Source organism: Neomonachus schauinslandi, chromosome 3 (assembly GCF_002201575.2).
Source record: "Neomonachus schauinslandi chromosome 3, ASM220157v2, whole genome shotgun sequence".
NCBI classification, from domain to species: domain Eukaryota; kingdom Metazoa; phylum Chordata; class Mammalia; order Carnivora; family Phocidae; genus Neomonachus; species Neomonachus schauinslandi.
Genome location: NC_058405.1, coordinates 116,411,044 through 116,432,840, shown reverse-complemented (window position 1 = coordinate 116,432,840; position 21,797 = coordinate 116,411,044). Strand labels below are relative to the sequence as shown.

Sequence of the window (21,797 nt, the reverse complement as noted above, 5' to 3'; positions counted from 1 at the left end):
TTATTCGCTATAATTAGGGCTTTGGGCCTTTATTATAAGCATGCACGTGAGGGATAAAACTGGAAATAAACACCAATTTCCCCTGTAAGGGAAAAATACAAAGGTGAGGAACACTCTAGACTGAATCTATAGCATACTATACTCAATTTTCTGTCCTTTGTAACATTCATATGCATATACATACACACATATGTATAATATATAAATATAAATGGATTTAGGGAAAAAAGTGCAGAAACGGAGTTTGCCTTATTGAATGTAATGTAGTACTGTAATAACTCACCATAAAATCTATGTTATTGTCTTCATTCCTGAAATGTTCCATCAACTTCTCAAAGCGCTGTTTTTCCCCACAAACCTGAAATACACATTTTCATCATGCATATGAAATTCCAAACATAGGCATTCTAAAATTAGATGTAGGAATTTTAGCAATAATAATTATTTCCAGAATATCTTTTTATTGCCTCTCTCACACACTATTTACTTCTAACTTGGTTAACTCATAAATACCAACTTGAGCCAGGCCCTTGGTTTCTTTTAAATGTTCCCTTAATATATTGAAATCTCTATCAAATGTGTTTCTCTTTTATTGGTTATCTTTGCAGTCCAACATTTGTTTAACCTGGATTCAGAATCCCAGGATGTTATGGTTTAAAAAAAGAAAACAAAAACAACCCCTTCCCCCCACCCCCTTTTCCTTTTTACAAAAGCACTTTTAAAACAGGCATGCTAAAAGATTTGGACAATTTAGTATTCAAATTCCTTGAAAGCAGATTGAAAACGTTCCTATTATATCTAAATCAAATTATTTTAGTGCATAAACCACACACAGAAGTAGACACCATAGCAGTAAAGTATCTACTACTATAGTGGACACTTGGGAAGCTATATTAACCCATTCAAGGCAAGTACAGAAATTTGCAGTGATTTATGAAGTAGCACCCCTGACGCCTGAAACATTCACCTCAAATTAATGCTTTCATTGAACAGGTGAAAGAGGCAGATAAATTACCGTGAACTCCAGGGCCCCCAAAGTATCTGGGTCTACACAGGAGTTTAAAAACACAGAGTCAAAGAAAAATTTGTAACAAATAAGAACTCTCTGGAGACTTATTCCCAAAATCAAAGGATAAACTTTAATTCTGCCAGTGACCTTGGCTACCTTTTTTTGGAACCTACTGGATTATTCCTTTTGCCTTCAGAAAGTATGTACCTGAACACCCATGAGCTACATATAATACAAGTAAGACACAGTCTCTGGTCTTATTTAACATTTTGACTTTAATCCAGGTTTCACATGCTTGACTCAATTTTCCAGTTCTATTTGTCATCTTAGCAATATATAGGATGATCCTGAGAATTCCCCTAAAATGACATTTCATAATGCTATAATGCAGCCATTTAGTTCTGTCACGTTAAGTTATACATATATACATATAATTTATATATCTATATACGAAGAGAAAGATTCGAGAAGATAGCAATTTTGTCTGTTTTGTTCGCTACTCTATCTTTAGCATCTAGAACAACGCTTAGCATGTTGTAAGTTCCCAATAATAGCTGTTGAATTACACTGAAAAAGGACAAACGAGTAACTATGTAAAAATACACTTTAATGAAAGGATCAACGACTTTCCCACACTAACACGTTGATGAAAGAAGAACCATCAGCCCGGAGTAGACAGGCACCAGGATTAAGGCTTTCGTGATAGTTCCTGTGCCTCAACTGTGTGCTGGGAATGTTAAGCCTTCAGCTTCGAAAGGCCACCTAGGTCTCAAAGCAGCTTAATTTTCTCAACAGACACATATCACACTTCATTCTGATGACAACTCTCCATTTATACCTGCCTTAACAAAAAATAATTACCGAAAAAACAGTGCATGAACCCAGTCCAGAGGAAGAGAAGGAGGCTCCAAAGGGAGTGTTTAAAGTCAAGCTTTTAAAAAAAAAAAAAAAAACACACATGTCCAATCCCACGAGAGAGAGCCTGATTCAATAGGACCAGGCAGGGCTGGATGACACGCACACGCACCATTTTAAAAGCACCACAGACCATTTCGATGCAACTTCACAAAGACAGAGAACCAGAGATTTAAAGGGATACTTTGTTCTGCCCCTGGCCTCAGCCAGCCCCTCTTGGAGAAGAAGCAACAAGTTCCTGGAAGAAAAAGGTTTGTTGGGGGCAGGGAGGTGAGGCATTACAAGCCCAGTTCCCTAGACTACGACATCAGCCACATCTTGTGCCTAGAGGCACAAAAGTCTCTAGCCTGCAAAAAGAGCCCAGTGGCTTAAAACTGCCAAGTCTGGATATGGAAAGGGTCAGAATTACAACCTGAATTTTAAGAGAAGCCCCAACATAAGCACTTGTTTCCCAGGGGAAGGGTTTACTTCCATCTGTTCTGGAAGGTTGGCAGTGGCAGGAGAAAGGAAGAGAAGCCGTCCTGGATCTGCAAACAGCTAGCTGCTACCCGAAGCAGTGATTCACGTTCTGTTGAGCTGCCAGGCACCCAGTGAACTAGAAGAAGCAACAGGCATCACTGAACAGTGATGAGGAGTACAATTCCTAGGCGGGCAAAACCCTTCAAAAGAAAAAGAATGTCAATTATCTGTAAAGTACCTGGTGCCCTCAATTTATGAATGAGACTGAAACCTAGACAGAGCGAACAACTGTAACTTGATGAAAGGTCAATCCAGAAGCTAGAGCCAGGTCCCCAGCTGCCAGCCTGGCTGATGTTCCTTCTCCAGCACAGCCTAGCAGGTGCAGATAAATGTAAGACAATAATTGAAAGCATTCCAGAATTATCTGAGACACCAACAGAGATGAAAAATGTTACTGTTAAAAACCACAATCATTACGCCGGGCGTATACTTGATGTGCTTGCACCAGAATCTTCCATGGAACTTCTAAAAACGGCAGGTTCCTAGAGTCTAAATCAAGACATACTGAATGAGAATATCCACAGTGGAACTAGGAATCTGTGCTTTTAACAAGTACTCGTGGCTGCTGAACCAGCAGCTTAAATAATATAGAGTCGCAGATTCAACCCCAACCTTTCTGACTACCAGTTATAAACCAGATAACTAGATCATTAACTCTCCAACTCATTCAATCTCCAACTTAACAATAAATAAGGAGATACAGTTACCATAACTGGGTATCATGGGAATGCAGCAGGAATTGACCCACAGTCCCTGCAGAGGTACAATAAATACTAAGGTAGCTCCCAAATAATCAGAGATTGTGTGCAAGGCATTAGAAAAAAGGCGATTTATATGGCTGAGGAAGGTGCATGTGGCAGCAAGAAAACAAAACTACTCATAGCCTGTTAATAAAAAAAGGCGGCATCAAATCTAGAACAAGCAATATTAGATGAATTTCATGCTGGGTAAAGATCCCAAAAATCACATACCACCCTGATAGACAGGGCTGAAATGGACATTAAGAAAAGCTTTGAGGGGCGCCTGGGTGGCTCAGTCATTAAGCGTCTGCCTTCGGCTCAGGTCACAATCCCAGGATCCTGGGATCGAGCCCCGCATCGGGCTCCCTGTTCCGCGGGAAGCCTGCTTCTCCCTCTCCCACTACCCCCTGCTTGTGTTCCTTCTCTTGCTTTGTCTCTCTCTGTCAAATAAATAAATAAAATCTTAAAAAAAAAAAAAAAAAAAAGAATGATCTGGCTGATCGCTCTCCTCACCCACTATGAGCTCACCATGTCCCTCTCCCATCAGCTCACCATGTCCCGCTCTGTAAAGGTTTAAGCGGAAAGCTCTGTTGCCAATCTCAGCTAACGAGTTCAGGGTGGTATTTTCTGATACTGTTCCATAGGAACAGCAGGGACTCCAGAGGCCCCCCCTTTTATTTCTGCTGGAGGAAAGGAAGCATGCAAACCAGACTCACATTTGTTTCTACATTACTTTAGCAATCATTAAACAAGTATATACTGTAATCCCACAGGAAATGGCAAGATATGTTTGGGGGAGGCTGGTAAAGTTGTGTTCAGCATCAAAGGAAAGCAGTCTCAGCTCATACTGCTCACATCTGGACCACCCCACACACTTGGTTCAAATAGAACAATCATGGCTGAACGTGCCTCTTTTCTCCTTTGAAACTGACCTGGCTTCAGAAAATGGTGAGGATAAAAGGAACAAGACACCGACTCTCAGTGATGTTCAGAACCCACACACTGACTGGCCTTCGTGGGGATGCACTCAAGGACTTCATCAGAACAGATACAGGAGCCAGGAGCGTATCTGCGTGTGTATTACTGAACGTTATGTACTGCCGCGTATAACCTCCATCTGCCAACAAAGGCCAGACAGTACACGATCGGAAAACTTTCAAGTAAAAAAACGGTTCTGCGACAACTGAAATAAGTCATTTCTTGCCTTTCATATAACCAATGGTGTTTCCCATTCCTCCACTAGCTTTAACACCAATTTCCTGGATCAGTGACAAGTAGCCACTGAAGTAGGTGGGGTAGGGAGCCAATTTAAGAAAATTCAGCCACAGGGCGCCTGGGTGGGTCAGTTGGTTAAGCGACTGCCTTCGGCTCAGGTCATGATCCCGGAGTCCCTGGATCGAGTCCCACATCAGGTTCCCCCTGCTCGGCAGAGAGTCTGCGTCTCCCTCTGACCCTCCCCGCTCTCATGTGCTCTCTCATTCTCTCTCAAATAAATAAAATCTTAAAAAAAAGAAAAAAGAAGACAATTCGGCCACAGAAAGGCCAAGCAGAGTAGACTGCAGAGGAGGCTCTTGTGCATGGGAATACTCCAACTGGAACTACGTTTCCACTACAAACAGCCAGGGCTGCCAGAAAATAAAAGTCTATGCTCCGAAAAACCATGTACTCTGCAGGAAACCTAAGAGGCATCTTCATTTATAAATCAGTGTTGTGTCAATAAATGCACTGGCCCCGATTAACACTGTATAAAGCAAAAACCCTCAGGCTGGGATCCTGGACCACAGACTTCAGTTTACTAAACACCCACCCATCCCTGAGGTCCTGCCTGACGTCCACGCCCCTTTGCACCTTGAAGCTCTAACACTGATGGGGGTGAGGGGATATGAGGGCAGAAACAGGACCAAACAGGGCACCAGAAAACCTGCATCATAGGTCACAGCTCTGCCACTACCCTGCTGTGAGGCTGGACACCATGGTTGTCTCTGGAATCTCTGGACTTCCATTTTCACATCCATTAATTTAAGAGCCTTAAGTTATACTGCTTGTTTTCAAGGCTTCTTTTAGGAAGCCATAAGGGTTATAGAGGAACACTGGGGCGGGGGGGGGGGGGGGGTCCAGAGGTGGGGAGCTTGGCAGGGAAAGGAAAAACACAAATAAGAAAGGATCTTGGGACTTCTGTCCTCATTTATCCAACTCTGCTTTAACTGAGTTGCCTGGTAAGATTTCATTGAAAAAAGTTTCATTGAAGATTTTCATTGCTAATAAAAGTTTGGGGGAAAAAAAAAAAACCCTCACTTGATATCTTGAAGTTCTAAAATTCTAATCTAGGCATGGCAATATAACATGATATTCCCAGACTGACCAGCCTGAAAGCTCAACACAAACCAAATGTAGAGAGAGGCACTTGGCTACACAAGCCCTGTGTCCGTCCGTCCATCCGTAAGGGCCAAAGCACTATCTCACAGCATCTGGCTCCCTGGTGCTGATTGAGCAGATCAACCCTGCTCTGCCCAGATAAAAACGGGCCACACCCAGGACAAGCGAGCTACATTTCCACTTCAAGGAGAACTGAAGCAAAAGCACAACTCCTGCCAAAAAACAACTCAACTCTGTTCTCCCACATCTGTGAAAGACATTTCTGAACAGTGTCCCAAACCATTTGGATAAATCTGGGGCCCTGGATGCAAAACAGGCAGTGGCTTACAGTGTCTCTGAGGGTGAGCAGGGGTGAGGGGATGATTTCCCTCAAGGCTCATAGTGGAGAAAAGATGGTTTTACGAAAGCCTGTAATAAGTATTCTTGCTAGTCAGATGCTGGAATGAACAACAGACGGCCGGCCTTCAGCCACCTCTCTGTCCCCTTTCAAGGTCAATGACTGTCTTTGGCTTCCCCAGCAACAGCTCCCAGGGCACCACACAACGTCTGCAGCCAGACTGAGGCCTGAATCTTATGAGGTAGCTATAAAATATGCTCCTGGGTTAGTTATATAAAAATTAAAGGCCCCTTCCTTAGGTGTTTCCTTCTTGCCCTGTTGCCGGGTGCCTGCCTCAATACTTTCTTTTCTTCTTCTCACAATAGGCCCCTGTGATCCGCAGGGCTCCTTGCAGGAAGGCACCGTTTTTGAGAGGCACAGTCTATTATGACTGATTAGACGACCCTTCGGGGCGGGGTGGGGGGGGGGTTGCTGCCTGGGAACAAAAGTTCCATTTTCTTCTCAGGGCCGCATGAAGTAAACAGTTATTTCATAGTTACTCCTAGGTGAAGAGCATTTTTTTTACCTTCCACTGGGAGCACCAGCCACCTGAGGATTATCTGACGCCATGACAGCCTGGCCAAAAAAACACTTTGCTGGGGCGCTGTGTGCTTGCAGGGGTCTGTGCTCTCGTTCTCCTAAGGTAACTAGACGTTTCATCCACTGACACCACACGGCTGCCGGGACAGAAGCAGGACCTACTGTTGGCTCTCCTGTCTCCCGGGATTTAAGGGCGGAAATGTTCACTGAATTGAAACATTCGGAAACTCAACGACCTTATCTCTCACTCCACTGAAAACGACTGAAAGCTAAACAACTGAATGTATTCTACAATCTTTTCAACCTTCCTTCCTCATAAATTAATAAAACATTTCTATCAATGCTGAACTGGTAAATAATCTGATTATGAGCCAGAGGTTTCATCCACATCATGCTAATCACCCTTGTGAAAGCTTCAGTTGCTTTTCCAGATGTTTCCAAATATCCAGATGTTTTGGCACCAACCACACAAAACAGCCAGATGACTCTTTTACTTTTCATGTATATATTTTGCTGCACTGAAATAAGAATCCTGACGTAGAAGCAAAGGGCTAGTTAAAAATCCCCAAAAAGTAACTCGTTGAAACGCCACACCTTAAATGAGAAATGCATTTTTAATCACTCCCCTAAAAAAAAAAGATGACCTTCCCTAAATTCGAGAGAGTAAGGCTCCACAATGTAATTCTTCATAAATGACATCTTTCAGAAATATTCCTAATGTCTGATTTGATTCTTTCTGGCTTCAATGCAAGACACATCTCTTGGTCATCAGTAAGAACTCATACGGATTCTTTCAAGGCTTCTGTTCCTAGAGGAAGACCAAAATACACTGCAATTCCAAAGAGACTGGTACGTAAATAGCTATCTGAGGACTAAGTGAGGAGTCAAGGCCTTCAGTCATCTCTGGGATGACTTACCCATCAGACCCCTCAGAAGCAGAAGGCCTAACACTGTATTTTATTCATTTCTCCTCACTGATTCATCCTTTGAGCACACCCAATTTGGTCAAGCCAGGCAAGGGAGGGGACACAGTGACACATTTGTAGTGGTCATCATGTGTTCGCTGAATTGTAGCAACAACACATGATAGGAGTTGTTTAAATCCTGTGGCATTTTCACCACAGACCTTGGGCCCTGCTCAGGAGACAGATGTCAATCCATGCTCTCTTCATGCCTGAATCACAAGTCAAATTAAATCTAACAAAGATGTGCTATGAATTCAGAGCCCCTGAGGACAAGGACTCTTTGTTGGCTACATCAAAGACCTCAGTCCACAAGCAGGCAAATGCCTGAGGTTTGTCCACTGCTCCCTCCTCCGCTCATTCTACATCTCCACTTTCTTCTGTGCTCTGCCCCAGGCCTGGGTCTTCATCAGGAAGATCTTACTCTCGGCGACCTGGAACCACTTCCACCGGGCCCAGCAAGACAGCAGACAGGGTATTTGGGAAGCAGTGCTTAAAACATGGTTCTTCAACACCAAGCGTCTCTGAGGCTCTTTCACAGGTTCTACAAGGTGAAAACTATTTTTATCATGACACTAAGGTGTTACTTGCCTTTTTCACAGAGTAGACATTCACACTGGTAGTACAAAAGCAATAGTGGGTGAAGAAAACCACTGCCACTTTGGCATGACTCAAGGCAGGGGCACCAAGTATTCCACCAAGTGAAAGCCAGTTTCACTTAAGGATAACCTTGAGGAAAGGGCATATCTGATAAAGACTTGGTACTCAAAATATATAAAACACTGATACAACTCAACAGCCAAAAAACATATAATCCAATTAAAAGTGGGCAGAAGACATGAACAGACATTTCTTCAAAGAAGACATCCAGATGGCCAACAGACACATGAGAAGATGCTCAACATCACTCATCATCAGGGAAACGCAAATCAAAACCACAAGGAGATTTCACTTCACACCTGTCAGAATAACGAAAACCAAAAACACAAGAAACAACAAGTGTTGTCAAAGATTTGCAGAAAAAGGAACCCTCATGCACTGTTGGTGGAAAGGCAAACTGGGGCAGCCACTGTGGAAAACAGTATGGAGATCTCTCAAAAAATTAAAAATCGAATTACCATATACCTAGTAATCCCATTACTGGGTACTCACCAAAAAAATACAAAAACACCAATTCAAAGGGATACATGCACCCCTATGTTTATTGCAGCATTATTTACAATAGCCAAATTGTGGAAGCAGCCAAATTGTGGCAAGAAGAAGATGTGGGTGTGGGTGTGTGGGTGTAATGGATTATTATTCAGCCATAAAAAAAAAGAAAGAAATCTTGCCATTTGCAACAACATGGATAGAACTCAAGACTATTATGCTAAGCAAAATAAGTCAGAGAGGGACAAATACCATATGATTTCACTCATAATGGGGAATTTAAGAAACAAAACAAAGGAAAAAAAGAGAGAGAGAGAAACCAAGAAACAGACCCTTAACTATAGAGAACACACTGATGGTTACCAGAGGGGAGGTAGATGGAGGGATGGGTGAAAAAAGTGTTGGGAATTAAGAGTACACATACTGTGATGAGCACAGAGTAATGTATGGAATTGTTGCATCACTATATTGTACATCTGAAACTATTATAACACTCCATGTTAGCTATACTGCAATTAATATTAAAGTTAATTTAAAAAACCTTGATGTCATAAAGAGTATTAATTTTATTCAATCTTACCAATGAATATACACCTTTTTAATATTCTCTATGATGAAACGGGAAGCCTGCATAAAGCACTTTTGCTGCTTATTAAAATATGGGTACCTTGAGGAAAAGCACTTCTAGGATTATTCTAGTTGCAAGATGACCTAGCCATTTTTTTTGTTCTTATTTGAAAAGAATAACAAACCACAGTTATTCAGACTTAAAAACTTGGCAGTAATTTTCTTTAAAATGAAGGAAACTGACAGTATTTGTTTCCAATGAGAAAAATTGAGCTTTCAAGAAAAAAATGAGAATTTTGGAAAATTTGTATTCACCATGAGTTTGACAGCTTTTCCAATATTTAAAGATTTTTCGATGAAATTGGTGGTGATAATAATGTGATTTTTTAAAAATACTGCATGATGAAATGTGTCAATTTTCAGAAGATCCAGATAATTCAGTGAATTGATATTTTCCAACTGACTGCCGCATACTGTTATAAAACTATGCATTCATTCAAGGTACAAGACAGGCAAATAAATTTTAAACTAACAGAGTGCCAGAAGTTCATTAATACAGTTTCAGGTTCTACTTTGCAAATAACCTTTAAGAAGCTACTACCTGTCCAGTGTCTGTGTAGTTTCAAAAAAAGAATATCCACTGTTACCTAAACATGCTATTAAAATACTTTATTTTCCATCTGTGTATTTGTGTGGGGCTGGATTTTCTTCAATTACTTCCATCAAAACAACACAAGTGACTGAATTCAGAGGCAGATATGAGCATGCAACTATCTACTACTAAGCTAGACTTTAAAAGATGCATTGAGATACCACCTTACACCAGTTAGAATGGCAAAAATGGACAGGGAAAGAAACAACAAATGTTGGAGAGGTTGTAGAGAAAGGGGAACCCTCTTACACTGTTGATGGGAATGCAAGGTGGTTCAGCCACTTTGGGAAACAGTGTGGAGGTTCCTCAAAAAATTAAAAACAGAGCTACCCTATGACCCAGCAATTGCACTCCTGGGTATTTACCCCAAAGACACAGATGTAGTGAAAAGAAGGGCCATATGCACCCCAATGTTCATAGCAGCAATGTCCACAATAGCCAAACTGTGGAAAGAGCCGAGATGCCCTTCAACAGATGAATGGATAAAGAAGATGTGGTCCATATATACCATGGAATATTACTCAGCCATCAGAAAGGATGAATACCCAACTTTTACATCAACATGGATGGGACTGGAGGAGATTATGCTAAGTGAAATAAGTCAAGCAGAGAAAGTCAATTATCATATGGTTTCACTTATTTGTGGAACATAAGGAATAGCATGGAGGACATTAGGAGAAGGAAAGGAAAAATGAAGGGGGGGGAATCGGAGGGGGAGACGAGCCATGAGAGACTATGGACTCTGAGAAACAAACTGAAGGTTTTAGAAGAGAGGGAGTGGGGGGATGGGTTAGCCCGGTGATGGGTATTAAGGAGGGCACGTACTGCATGGAGCACTGGGTGTTATACGAAAACAATGGATTGAGGATCACCACATCAAAAGCTAATGATGTATTGTATGGTGACTAACATAATAAAATTTTTAAAAAAATAAAAGATGCATAAAAATATAAAGTAGTGCCACTATTATGCAGGGAACTGTGTCTCCACAACATCCATGTATCAAAGCCTTACCCTCAATTCAAATGTATTTGGAAATAGGGCTTTTAGGTTAGTAAGGTTGAATGAGGTGCTAAGGATGAACCCCTAATCCAATGACATCAATGGCCTTAGAAGAGAAAGCGAGACATCTGCACACACATACACACATACCCCTAGGAAAGACCATCTGAGGATACAGCAAGAAAGCAGCCATCTGCAAGCAAGACAAGGACCTCCGCCAGAACCCAACCATGCCGGCATGGGGGCTTTCAGCCTCTAACTGTGAGGAAATAAATTTCTGTTGTTTAAGCCGTTCACTGTATGGTATTTTGTTATGGGAGCCCAAGATGACTAAAAGAGCCACTACACTTCACTGATTTTAAGTTTTGAGAAAAAAATTTTTTTATAGAAAAAGTTAACACTAACATGTAACGAGTCTATTATGTTATTTTTAACGAAATAAGTATCAAAAGTTTGCTTTCATTTCTAAAGGGATAAATATCAATCCATAACCTGCATAAACTAAAAATTGGGGGGGAATCCTTCATACTTTTTAAGAACGTAAAAAGGGGTCTTGAGGCCAAAAATTTAAGAACTACTCGTTATACTACTAGAGAATAGCTTCTTTATTTTCTACAAAGATGATGAATTCTCAAAACCCCAAACTTGAAGAAGCAAATAAATGGATTTCTAATAGGAAAATGTCTTCCAAGACTGTCAGGGAGTCAATCACACCATACAAAGAACAACTACATGGGCCATCTCTCCAACGAAGATGAAGTCACATCCTTCGGGCAGGGCAGGTTTCCCTAGATAGCAAGAAACCCACCACCGGTTTACAAGGAAGGAAAAACAAAGATTAAAAACAAAAACAAAAAGCAAAAAACCCACAAAACCAGACATCCCTTCAATTATGTTACACAGGGACAGGTACAATCCCTGGCATTTACCAGGTTAGACAGCAGTGGATCCCTGACCATTCTCTGTTGTCTCTGGGATGTGGCTACCTCTGTCACGTGGAGGCTCATTACGAGGCTAGATATTCTTCTCCCAAAGCCAAGCGAATGTTGGATTCCGAGCAAGAATAGGAGAGAGATAAAGAAACAGATTTCTTCTGCATGGTCTATAGGACATGCATTCCCCAAAGTTCAGGGACAGTACTAGTGAATCAACCCAAGTAAACATATTTGCCCTAGAATGCATGACACACTAAAATATCAAACGATCAAGAATACGCAAGCAACAAAAAGATGATTATCTTAACAATGCACTAAACACGTCCTTGATAACTACCACATAGAATACGCTACTTCCTAGCTTTACACCTATTCCTGGAAAATACTTCAAAATGGAAAATTCAGTGTTGTTCTTAGCGGTATACCAGTAAATCCAGGATACCACATGTGTTGCTGGTACATTTACTGGTGGGAAAGGAACCCTCATTTTCCACAGCCAAAACCAAACTCCTGAAACAAAACAGAGCTATAGCTCATGTTACTGTAATTGGCCATTTCCACTCTCCAGTGATGCAGGGCTGAGGGGGAAAATTCCGTCAGAGAGCTCAGCTTCACGATGAAGGGTGACTGACAGTGATTGTTGGACCATAATCAGGAACCGCTGAGCCATTTTCTTCTACTAAGTGTGTTTCAGTCGATTGTTGTGAATGAAAACCAAGCGTGACTATATATCCTTGGCAGATGGCTACAAGGAACGAAAGAACTCGGCAGGAGCCACATGCACCACTATGGCGAAAGGAATAAAGAATGGCCGCTGGAGTACAATGAGGAGACAGAGTCTGGGTACGATGGAGGAGCTGGGAAATGAAAAGCCTGAATAATGACTTGAAAGCTCAGTCTTTCAAACACTGCTCAAGCCAGCGATGCTTTCACAGACAGGCCCTTACAAGCGGCAGGTACCAACGTGTGCCCCCCTAGCACACTCAGCTCACTTTCTGGTTAGGAAAGCAGCAAGCGCCTTTGACACGCTGCAGATTTTTTTTTTAATGACACTGGGGTTTAGAAACCGATGCAGCCACTTCCAGGTGGTTAAGGGAACAAGGGACTAACATCACAACGTAGTCTAAAATCACAGAGCTCTATCTTTATTTTAAGCTTGTTTCTATCCTACCAACTATCCTTAGGTTACATTTAGTTCTGGTTTGTAAATTTTTGTACCCATCATTTGATTATCTGGGTACCTTGTTTTCTTATCTGTGGTACAAGAAGCACTTAACCTTCCTCAGATGGAACCACCTGAACATATATGCATAATATGTATTATATACATAGGCCATGTATAAACCAAATTATATATAGAAATCTGAAAACGTAGAATTTGAAGGGGGGACAGAGACCATGTGACTAACTTGTCACCTAAAGCAGGAACTTGCACCACAAGACACCAGACCCACCAGGTATATTCTCACCCTCCTGACTGTCCTTCATGCTCTGTGTTGGTTTCTTCTGAGCATCCTTCCAGGCCATTCTAACCTGGCCTCCTTACTCCTATAGGCTGGTACCCTGTGGAGTTTATCTTTGTTACAATGCCCTTCTCTATTTGGATTACACACACACACACACACACACACACACACACACACACTCCCCAATACCTCTGTTTAAACCTGTTCTCTCATTCATCATCTTTAGTTCAGAACAAAGAATCTGACATTGGACATTTTACCATCACAAAGAGAATGAATTTAATAAAAACAAAGCTTATCTTCTTTACCAGAAAAAAAAAAAAAAATCCCGGATATTTGTTTATCATGGCTGTGCTACTTTCTTAATTAAATATGTATTACTTGAATAGATTTTATTCTCTTCTTACATCCATCCCCAAATTCACTGGATCATCCTGTCTCCTTCTGACTTTTGTGGGTTTACATCCATCATCATGGCCACAACCTTGGTCCAGGGCCCAGTCACTTACTGCCTGAACTACCCACCTTCCAAATTCCAGCATCTCCCCGCTCAGGTACTTCATGCAGAGCGTTGGTACTCCTGAAGATTTATCAGAATTACATAAAATTCCCTTCACAGATTTCTACAGAATCATATAGAACAGATATAAAAACACTTTATAAACTGTAGAGTGTTTATAACTAGTAGTTGCTTCTCGTTCCCTTTTTCTCTTCCCTCCTACTTTATCTTCCAGTTGAGATTCCAGCACAGGTTTCCAATCTCTCCACAGTGACCTCCTCAGATTCTTAATCATGCCTGCGCCCTGCCATGCTTTCTTCTGGATCATGGACCCCAGCCAGACATGTTCCCTTGCCATGCAGCACATTTATCCTGACTTACCCTGCTCCAGGACGGACCTCACGCCATTCTCTCCTTCTGTTCCCAGAATGCCCTCCACCCACCCACCAAATGTCTGCCTTCCTTTATAATCCTGCTCAAGACCCATCCTCTCTTCTCAGGCCCCATACAAAGAGCCCAGTTTGTCCTGAATTTTACTAATAACTAAAACACTCCAGTAACCTGACCAATCTATAAATGTTCTAATTCGGTTGGCTTTGTAGTAGAAAACTGAAGGTGTTGTATGAACATGTGCAGAAAGTGTTTGGTATGTGACAACATGTTATAGAAGGTTGACTATGAGCCTTTTGCTCAATGGATCTGGGTAAAAATCCCACAGTTGCCATTTACTAAAGTATGTCAGTAGGCCTATCTACTCTAAACCTCTTGTTCTTTATTCCTACACTTCATAGGGTGGACCTTAGATTAAAGTAATATATAGCAGCCTATTGGTACGCAGCGAACAATAGGTGGTAGTCTTTCTATTTCCATATTTGTATATGCCTTTTTTGTACACACGATATCATCTACTAGCTAATGTTTATAACATGGGAATAAAATGGAAGAGATTCAAGAACTCTGCTCATGTTTTCTTGCTGAAGACGACTGTTCGTTTAAAAGAAACCAATCAAACAAAGCCCTTATGTACTGACTACAGAGCCCAAATAAGTTTTTTTTAATGTGCTTAAGTTTTACAAGTATTTAAATTTCAAATGAAATCTGAGCTTGACTCACATAGGGAGTCAAGCTCAGAAAGCATATTCATTGGCAATGACACATAAAACTAGTTTAAATTATAACAGGGAATTAAAAATATATATATATAAGCATGATTCTTAACGTTCTGAATTACTGTCCTCTTACTGTTTACCTTAGCATACATTTAGTCCTTAACTAACTACCTATTAAAGTCAACCCTGTCTTTCTCAAAGCAACCGAAACTTGTGGGACGAAAATCATGTCTTTTTATTTTCTGTCAAACTCTCCTGATCTTATAATGGTGCTTTTTTTCCATGGTAAGAAGTATATTTACCCAACAACTCTCTAAAAGCTCCAAAGAATTTTGATTTTGTCTTTATTTTTGGAAAGAGATTACATAAAAGATAACTAGCATCTTTAGAAAAGACAAGAGAACGCAGTCATATAAAACACTACTAGTAGGAAAACTCTAACCCTGCATATAATAGGGACATTTAACCACATGAGGCATGTTGCAATAGAAATATACACTCACTGCCACTCCAACCCCTTTCATTTCTTTCTTTTTAGGGTCTGTTACTATGCACAAATGTATCTTTACGCTGTTACTCATAATACACACACACAATATGCATACACTCATATATGCATACATAAGACATAAATCTATGTCATTTATCCTTTTCCTAGTTAACGCTAGCACAGCATTTTCATTATTACTTGAACAGCTCTATTTAAACCTAGAAGCCTAGTTAATAAGATAGTTAATATAGCCCTGCATCTAGAACTTAACCACTGCTTAGCACTGGACTTAATGACCACTAAAAATAACCTATAATCCAGATCAGACATTTTAAAACAATTCTATTTTCACTTAATATGAACCTGCTTTAAAAAGCAGCTAGAACAAATATAGACTACTAAAGTACACTTAGTCCCAAGATACAGACTTTAAAAAAAAAGCTCCTTGTTATACAAGTCAGGGTGGAGTGAGGGAGAAAAATAAGGAGGCGTTCTTTCGCACAGGAAAAAGAAACCAAGGTGACCCTAAAATAGACTTTAACATTACTCTGCAGAAATAAATGTCAGAGTGGCAACCAAATCCTGACCGGGAGCTGAAACCTCCCCACATTCTAATGGTTTCTGGAGTTGGTGATGATGTCAGAGCTTCGATGCCAGTTATCTAATCAAGTCACAGCAGAGGGCTTCATACCATCCCTATGTACCTAACAACCATAACCACCTCTACAGGTCACAGAAACTCTTCCCAAGTCAAAGTGCCATGTTTAGGGGCCTGTGCCAGCCCGGAGCACACATCGATGGGGTCTTAAAGTGACACAGAGGTCTCATTGTTATTTTTTCCTGAGGTCTTTCATTGTGATCTTCCCAGAATATGCAACAAGGACACATATGCCTACTATTTTACAGTTGGCCAAGGGCCCAGATTTTAGAAACAGCATTTTTACATGACTAAAAACAAAAGGAAGCAATGCTTTTTTTTTTTTGAAGGTGGCTGCTATGAATGAAATAGGAGATGAGGCTCCCTGGTGTGTAAATTGCAGGCAGTCTTGTGGAAAGAGGGGAGGGTCTAATTAAAGTCAGGTTGAAAAGCAAAGCATCTCTACAAATGCTCCCAGAAACCACGATAATCTCATCTGTCCCCAGGTACCACTATCCTCTTGTATTTTTTTTTTTTTTTTTTAGTTCCCTCAGGCCCACAGCAATTGAAAGTCCTGTCGATATTAGCAGATGAAGCAGATGACTGTCACTGGAGGAAGAGGCCCAAGGAATGAGAAATATGAATGGCAAAATCTCTAAAACAAATCTCAAACCCTAACCACACCCTGCTCAAAGTGACCTCATGCTACACTCACTGCCAACAGACTCCTGCAGCAAAATGTAACTGCTGTTTCTTTATGGAGAGAGTCGTTCTGAACAGCAAGTGCTTGGAGAAGTTTGCAGAACACATTTCCTACCGCTGCCCCTTGCTTCTCCAGGCTACAGGGCAATATGAAGACTCTGGAATAAGACACGAGGTCTTTCCTCATCTGCCCCTCACTTCCTATTCCGCCTTGTCTCTTCCCACACCCTCCTCCCCTTTAAGAATGGAGAGTACAGTAAACTATAGTAACTATGGTCCTTGAAGCTTTACTAGGATGCCACCTTCTTTGTATAAAAGGACACCTTTACTTGGTGTGGTAGGCCAAAGAAGGCCTCCACAAAGATGTCCATGTCCTAATCCCTGGTACTTGTGACTATCTGCCTTCCATGTAAAAGGGACTCTGCAGGTCTGATTAAGATAAGGATCTTGAGATGGGGAGATTATCCTGGATTATCTGGGTGGACCCCATAGAATCACAATGGTCACTAGAGGAAGGAGACCAGAGGATCAGAGTCAGAAGAGGCTGTGAGCCAAAGAATGTATGCAGCTTCTAGAAACTGAAAGGGCAAAGAAATGGGTTCCTTGAGAGAATGCCACTCTAGACTCATTTTATACGTGCAACCAACAGAACTGCAGGATAATATGCATTGTAATAAGCCACTAAGTTTGTGGCAATTTATTACAGCAGTAGTAACTAACTAATATACCTGGTTAACTCTTATTCACCCTAAATTCAGCTCAGGCACCCCTTCCTATAGGAAGCCTCGCCCGAAAGCGCCCACCCCATCTGCCTTCCTTTCTCCACCACCTCTCGGTTAGCGGTTACTCCTCTTATAAAGTCTCTGACATTTAACTTTATAAAGCCTAGTAGCTTAACTGTCAAAATATTTGTTTTCTTAACTGGACTCGGATGCTCCTTCTTAAGGGCAGGGCCTATGTCTTCCTCATTTTCTTATTGCCAGTGTTTATCAATGTTTCTGACACAAAGGGGCACTCTAATGTTCATGAAAAATTTTCAAGTTAGCATGACTCATCCCCTAATGACCAACAGGAGACCAGCCTTCACTTCCTTACAAGATGATAAAGACACAGATGATAAAGAAGTAACTTGTTCATTACCAGGGGCTCAGAAATCTTATGTAAATGGCTTTCTCCTCTAGAAGCGAGTAAACTCGCTTGGAAGAAGTGGCAGCCATCCTTTCTAACTCCAATGAAAAAGCTTACAAAGCTTCAGTCCTGAGGCGAAACCAAGTATTAGGTTGAGAAAAGGAGAGAGAGAAAACAGAAGAGCAACCACCAGAGATACACTGGTAATTCTCAAAAAGTTACCGAGGTGAATTGCATTTTCCAAAGATGACCACAGCAGTATCTCTCACCCCACACATTCTCCTGTGGTGCAACCCTCCCACTCCACCATGGAGAAGTGAAGTCACTGCTGCCCCTCTGCATCTGTGTTGGCCCTAGTGACTCACTTATAACCAACAGAATGCAGCAGAAATGTCACTGATGACCTCTGACACTAGCTCAGAAGATGTGCTGTGACGTCTATCACTTTAAATACCTGGTCTCCGGATGCTCCTTCCTGGACACTCCCTCTTGGAAGCCAACTCTCCCACCATAACAAGCTCCAGCCACACGGAGTTCTACGTGGAGGAACCCTGGTTGGTAGACTCCACTGAGCTCAGCCTTTGAGTCATCACAGCCCAGAAGCTAGATATTTGAGTGAAGAAGCCTCCAAATGAATTCCTGCCCCTAGTTGCTGGGATCTTCGCTGATAAAGCCCTGCGCATGAGGGAGCAGGGACAATCATCCCTGCCATGCCCAGCCTGACCTCCTGATCTACAGAATCCATTAGCATAGTAAGACTATGTTTGGGTTCATTTATTGTACACGAGCAGTAACTGCAACAGTTAATAAATGGTCCCCCCAAAAATAGTCGTGGTGACTCTGCTTCCTGATCACTAGAAGATAGAGACTGGCCAGAGAAGAGTCTCAGTGAATCAGATAAGTGTAATTCTGGCCTCATATGGTGAAATACGCACGTACGCTCTCGAATTATAGCTCCCACAGTCTGAGTTCCGAGAAAATACATTGCTTACAGTTCAGTGAGAGACTGAAAAAAGTGCCCTTCCCTCCATGTTGAAAATTTTTACCAACGAAGGAGTTATCTGGATGGTCTTGTGCTGGATTTATAATCCTATACCCTCAAACGTCTGAGAGGCTAGATTAGATGGGATTAAACTCAGAAGGACGCTGGAAGCACACCAAAATGTCTGCTCTCCTTCCTGCCCAATTTGGCTCACTGTAAATAAAACCTGACAGGCTTTCTTAAATCAACTTAATAATGTGTAGCACGAGTGCTTTCGGGTGCCCAGTAGCTAAACCACATCAGCTTTCTGAGGAAGCCTTCTAGAAAAAGGCGAAAAAACTAATGACTACTGCCAAGAGCGCTGCGTACAGGAGCACTGGTGGCCTTGAGTGACTCATTTCATGAGGCCCCACCTCTCCACACTGAAAGGGCAGAAGTGGGAAGGAGGTGGGCCTTGAATAACCAAAGTCAGGCCTCAGGCTTATTTGTTAAAGCCAGATGCTGTCATTTTGGAAGCAGATGAGAACACAGTTATAATCATTCTGGAATCCTGATGAATTCCAGGTGTACCTCCCAGCAGCCTGGGGGAGCTGGTAGCTCAAAGTCCTCCAAGAGTTTTATTACTAGTATCATAGCAGGCTATTCCACTGCAGAGTCTATGGGGCCTCAGCATCTTTCCCTCTCATTTCAAATGGGAGTATTTTTTTGCCAGACTCTTGCACTTTCTTAAAGGTGGTTTGTCAGATATACCAAAGAAGAGAATGGAAAAACAGTAGGAAGACTAGGAAAAGTTGAAGAGAGCAAGGTCTAGGTGGAAGACCTCAAGGCTCCTAAGGGAAACTGGATTAAATCGTGTTTATAACTCTGAAGTGCGGGCTAGTTCATGTCCTTAAGCCGTAAGTGTACTTTTATGACACAGCAGATCGCTAGCTATGGCCCATGTCATTTGGGAGAGAAGAAAAAGGATGATCAGAACCTCAAATAGTGCTTAGGGTGGCTAGGCTTCAAGTGCACACAGCCTGAGAGTCTAGCCACATTTTAGGAACATCTGCCCATTTTTCAGGCCTGTTTCTCTAGGCTACTTGTCAACCCTGTGCAACATCCTTCCAATCAACCTTTTCTTTTGTATGTTAGAGTCAGTTTCCGCTTCTCACAAACAAGACCCTGAACTAGTGCAAATACCAAGAGAGCGACCTTTGCTTCCAAATGTATTTTTTTTTTCCTATTGGAGAGGCCAAATGTTCAAAAACTTATATTGCTATGCAACTAAGAAAGTATCGATTTAGACAAGATGGTAACACGTCCCTCCACATGGCAAAATTAGCCAGTAAGCGAAAAACAGATGACTCCTTGTTCTCACCCTGGTCCTCAATTCAGGACCATAAATTTTCATGAGGAGATGTTTCAACACCAAAACCAGATGTGTTAATTCCCTTTATTTAGGAAAAAAAAAAATTTAAGAGATAAGAATTCAAGGAGCATCACGGTTGACTAAATGGTTTAGTCTTTATCTACTCACTACACTCAAATTTTCAGGCATATCACAAACCATGCTTGGTGTAAGAACTCCTTTCTCGTCAAATATATTGAGGTGATATATGTGCTTCTTCAGGGACACCAGGCCTAGCACCTACCTCAACATGCACCTAAAGCAAGGCCTTGGGTTAATATTCTTCCTGCCATCAGACATCATTAAATTGGAAGTGCTCCCTATTTTCCTAAAGCATGTACTCCAGATATTATAAGGATATGTGATGAAATTCATTGCAAAAACACAGAAAACCAAACTTGTTGAGATTCTGAATATTAACTGAAATATGAGAAAGTTAAGGAATCCTACATAAAAGTCTATCAAAAGCAAAGAGATACCTTCCTGTAATTCACATTTGAATTAATTGGTGGTAGTCAAGTAGGACAGAATGGATTTGTTGGCTCAAGAAGTAGAGGGGGAAAACATCCTGCTACACACTTAAGATGCAGGGTCTTTAAACTTCCCTTTAGCATCTGGTGCCACGTTGCAACAGTGTGCATGGCTGTGCTTTCACAGTGATCAAAGCCCAAAGAGTCTGGCTACTCTAGTGCCTATTACTTTATTTGCAAAACAAAATACTGATGTCTAATGTTAAACCCCACAACCACCCTCCATCAGTCCCCTCAGTGAAAAAAGGATAATCCCCATCAGCCTTCATAAAGAGATGAATGGAATCCCAACTTACTAAAAGGGATAAAAAGCTTTAAAATCAATCTTTTTGAAGGCAAAGACTCTTTGTTGGCCCTACTCCCCGGTATCCTGGTCCCTGGTATGGTACTCTCTCTGCCATGAACAGCTCAATAGGCATTACTCTCACCCAAACCCTATCTGCACAAGCATCTGAGGTCATAAGTACAACTTTTCCTAATCAGGAACAGCTGGCTCCCAAATCTCCCTACACCCAGAAGATTCCACTGACATTTTTGCTAAAATGATTAAAGAACACACCCTTGACTATGATGTATAAGAAAAAAAAATCCCTCACATAAAATGGGAGAAAAGAGAAAAGAAAGAAATTTAAGACACTCTGGGCTGACAATGGCATTACATTTAAAAAAAAAAAGATCAATATAAAGTAATACTTGTTCACCCTAAAATTGAACAGATAAATGGGTTAATGCCCTTTTAACCTATCCATAAGAATCAAGTTTCTCAGGGGCATGCTCCTGCCCTGTCTTCATTCACATGGCTATTAGGGTAATTCCTCTGTTTGGTCTGTCTACATGGATTCCACACCTCGAGGTCAATGCACGCCAAGAACACACACAGAACCCCCTCTTGTCCCTTCTCCCACGTGGCTTTGTTTTTCTAAGATGCCAGTGCCTGTGTAAGGAGAATCTGATCTTAAACACCATCACTCTTCAGTTATTACAGAAATGAGGCAGATTTGGGTTAAAGCTTTTAAAATTCAAAGTCAAAATTAATTTAGTTTGCATTGCTACTTAGCCATTAGATTTAGTAAGATTATTTTTTTTTCAACTAAATGGCTAAACCGTATACAATTCTGATAC

The 21,797-nt window shown here is 41.4% G+C and overlaps 1 protein-coding gene across 4 annotated transcripts in view; it reads right to left on the bottom strand.

Annotated features, from left to right (window-relative positions):
• The window catches only part of FMNL2 (formin like 2), a 303,778-nt gene that overhangs the window by 36,698 nt on the left and 245,283 nt on the right, over positions 1-21,797 (bottom strand). For all 4 annotated transcript variants that reach the window (XM_044913291.1, XM_021703351.1, XM_044913290.1 and 1 more), the window contains exon 10: positions 284-358. In XM_044913291.1, coding sequence (XP_044769226.1) covers positions 284-358 — 75 coding nt within the window. The remainder of the gene's footprint in view (positions 1-283; positions 359-21,797) is intronic.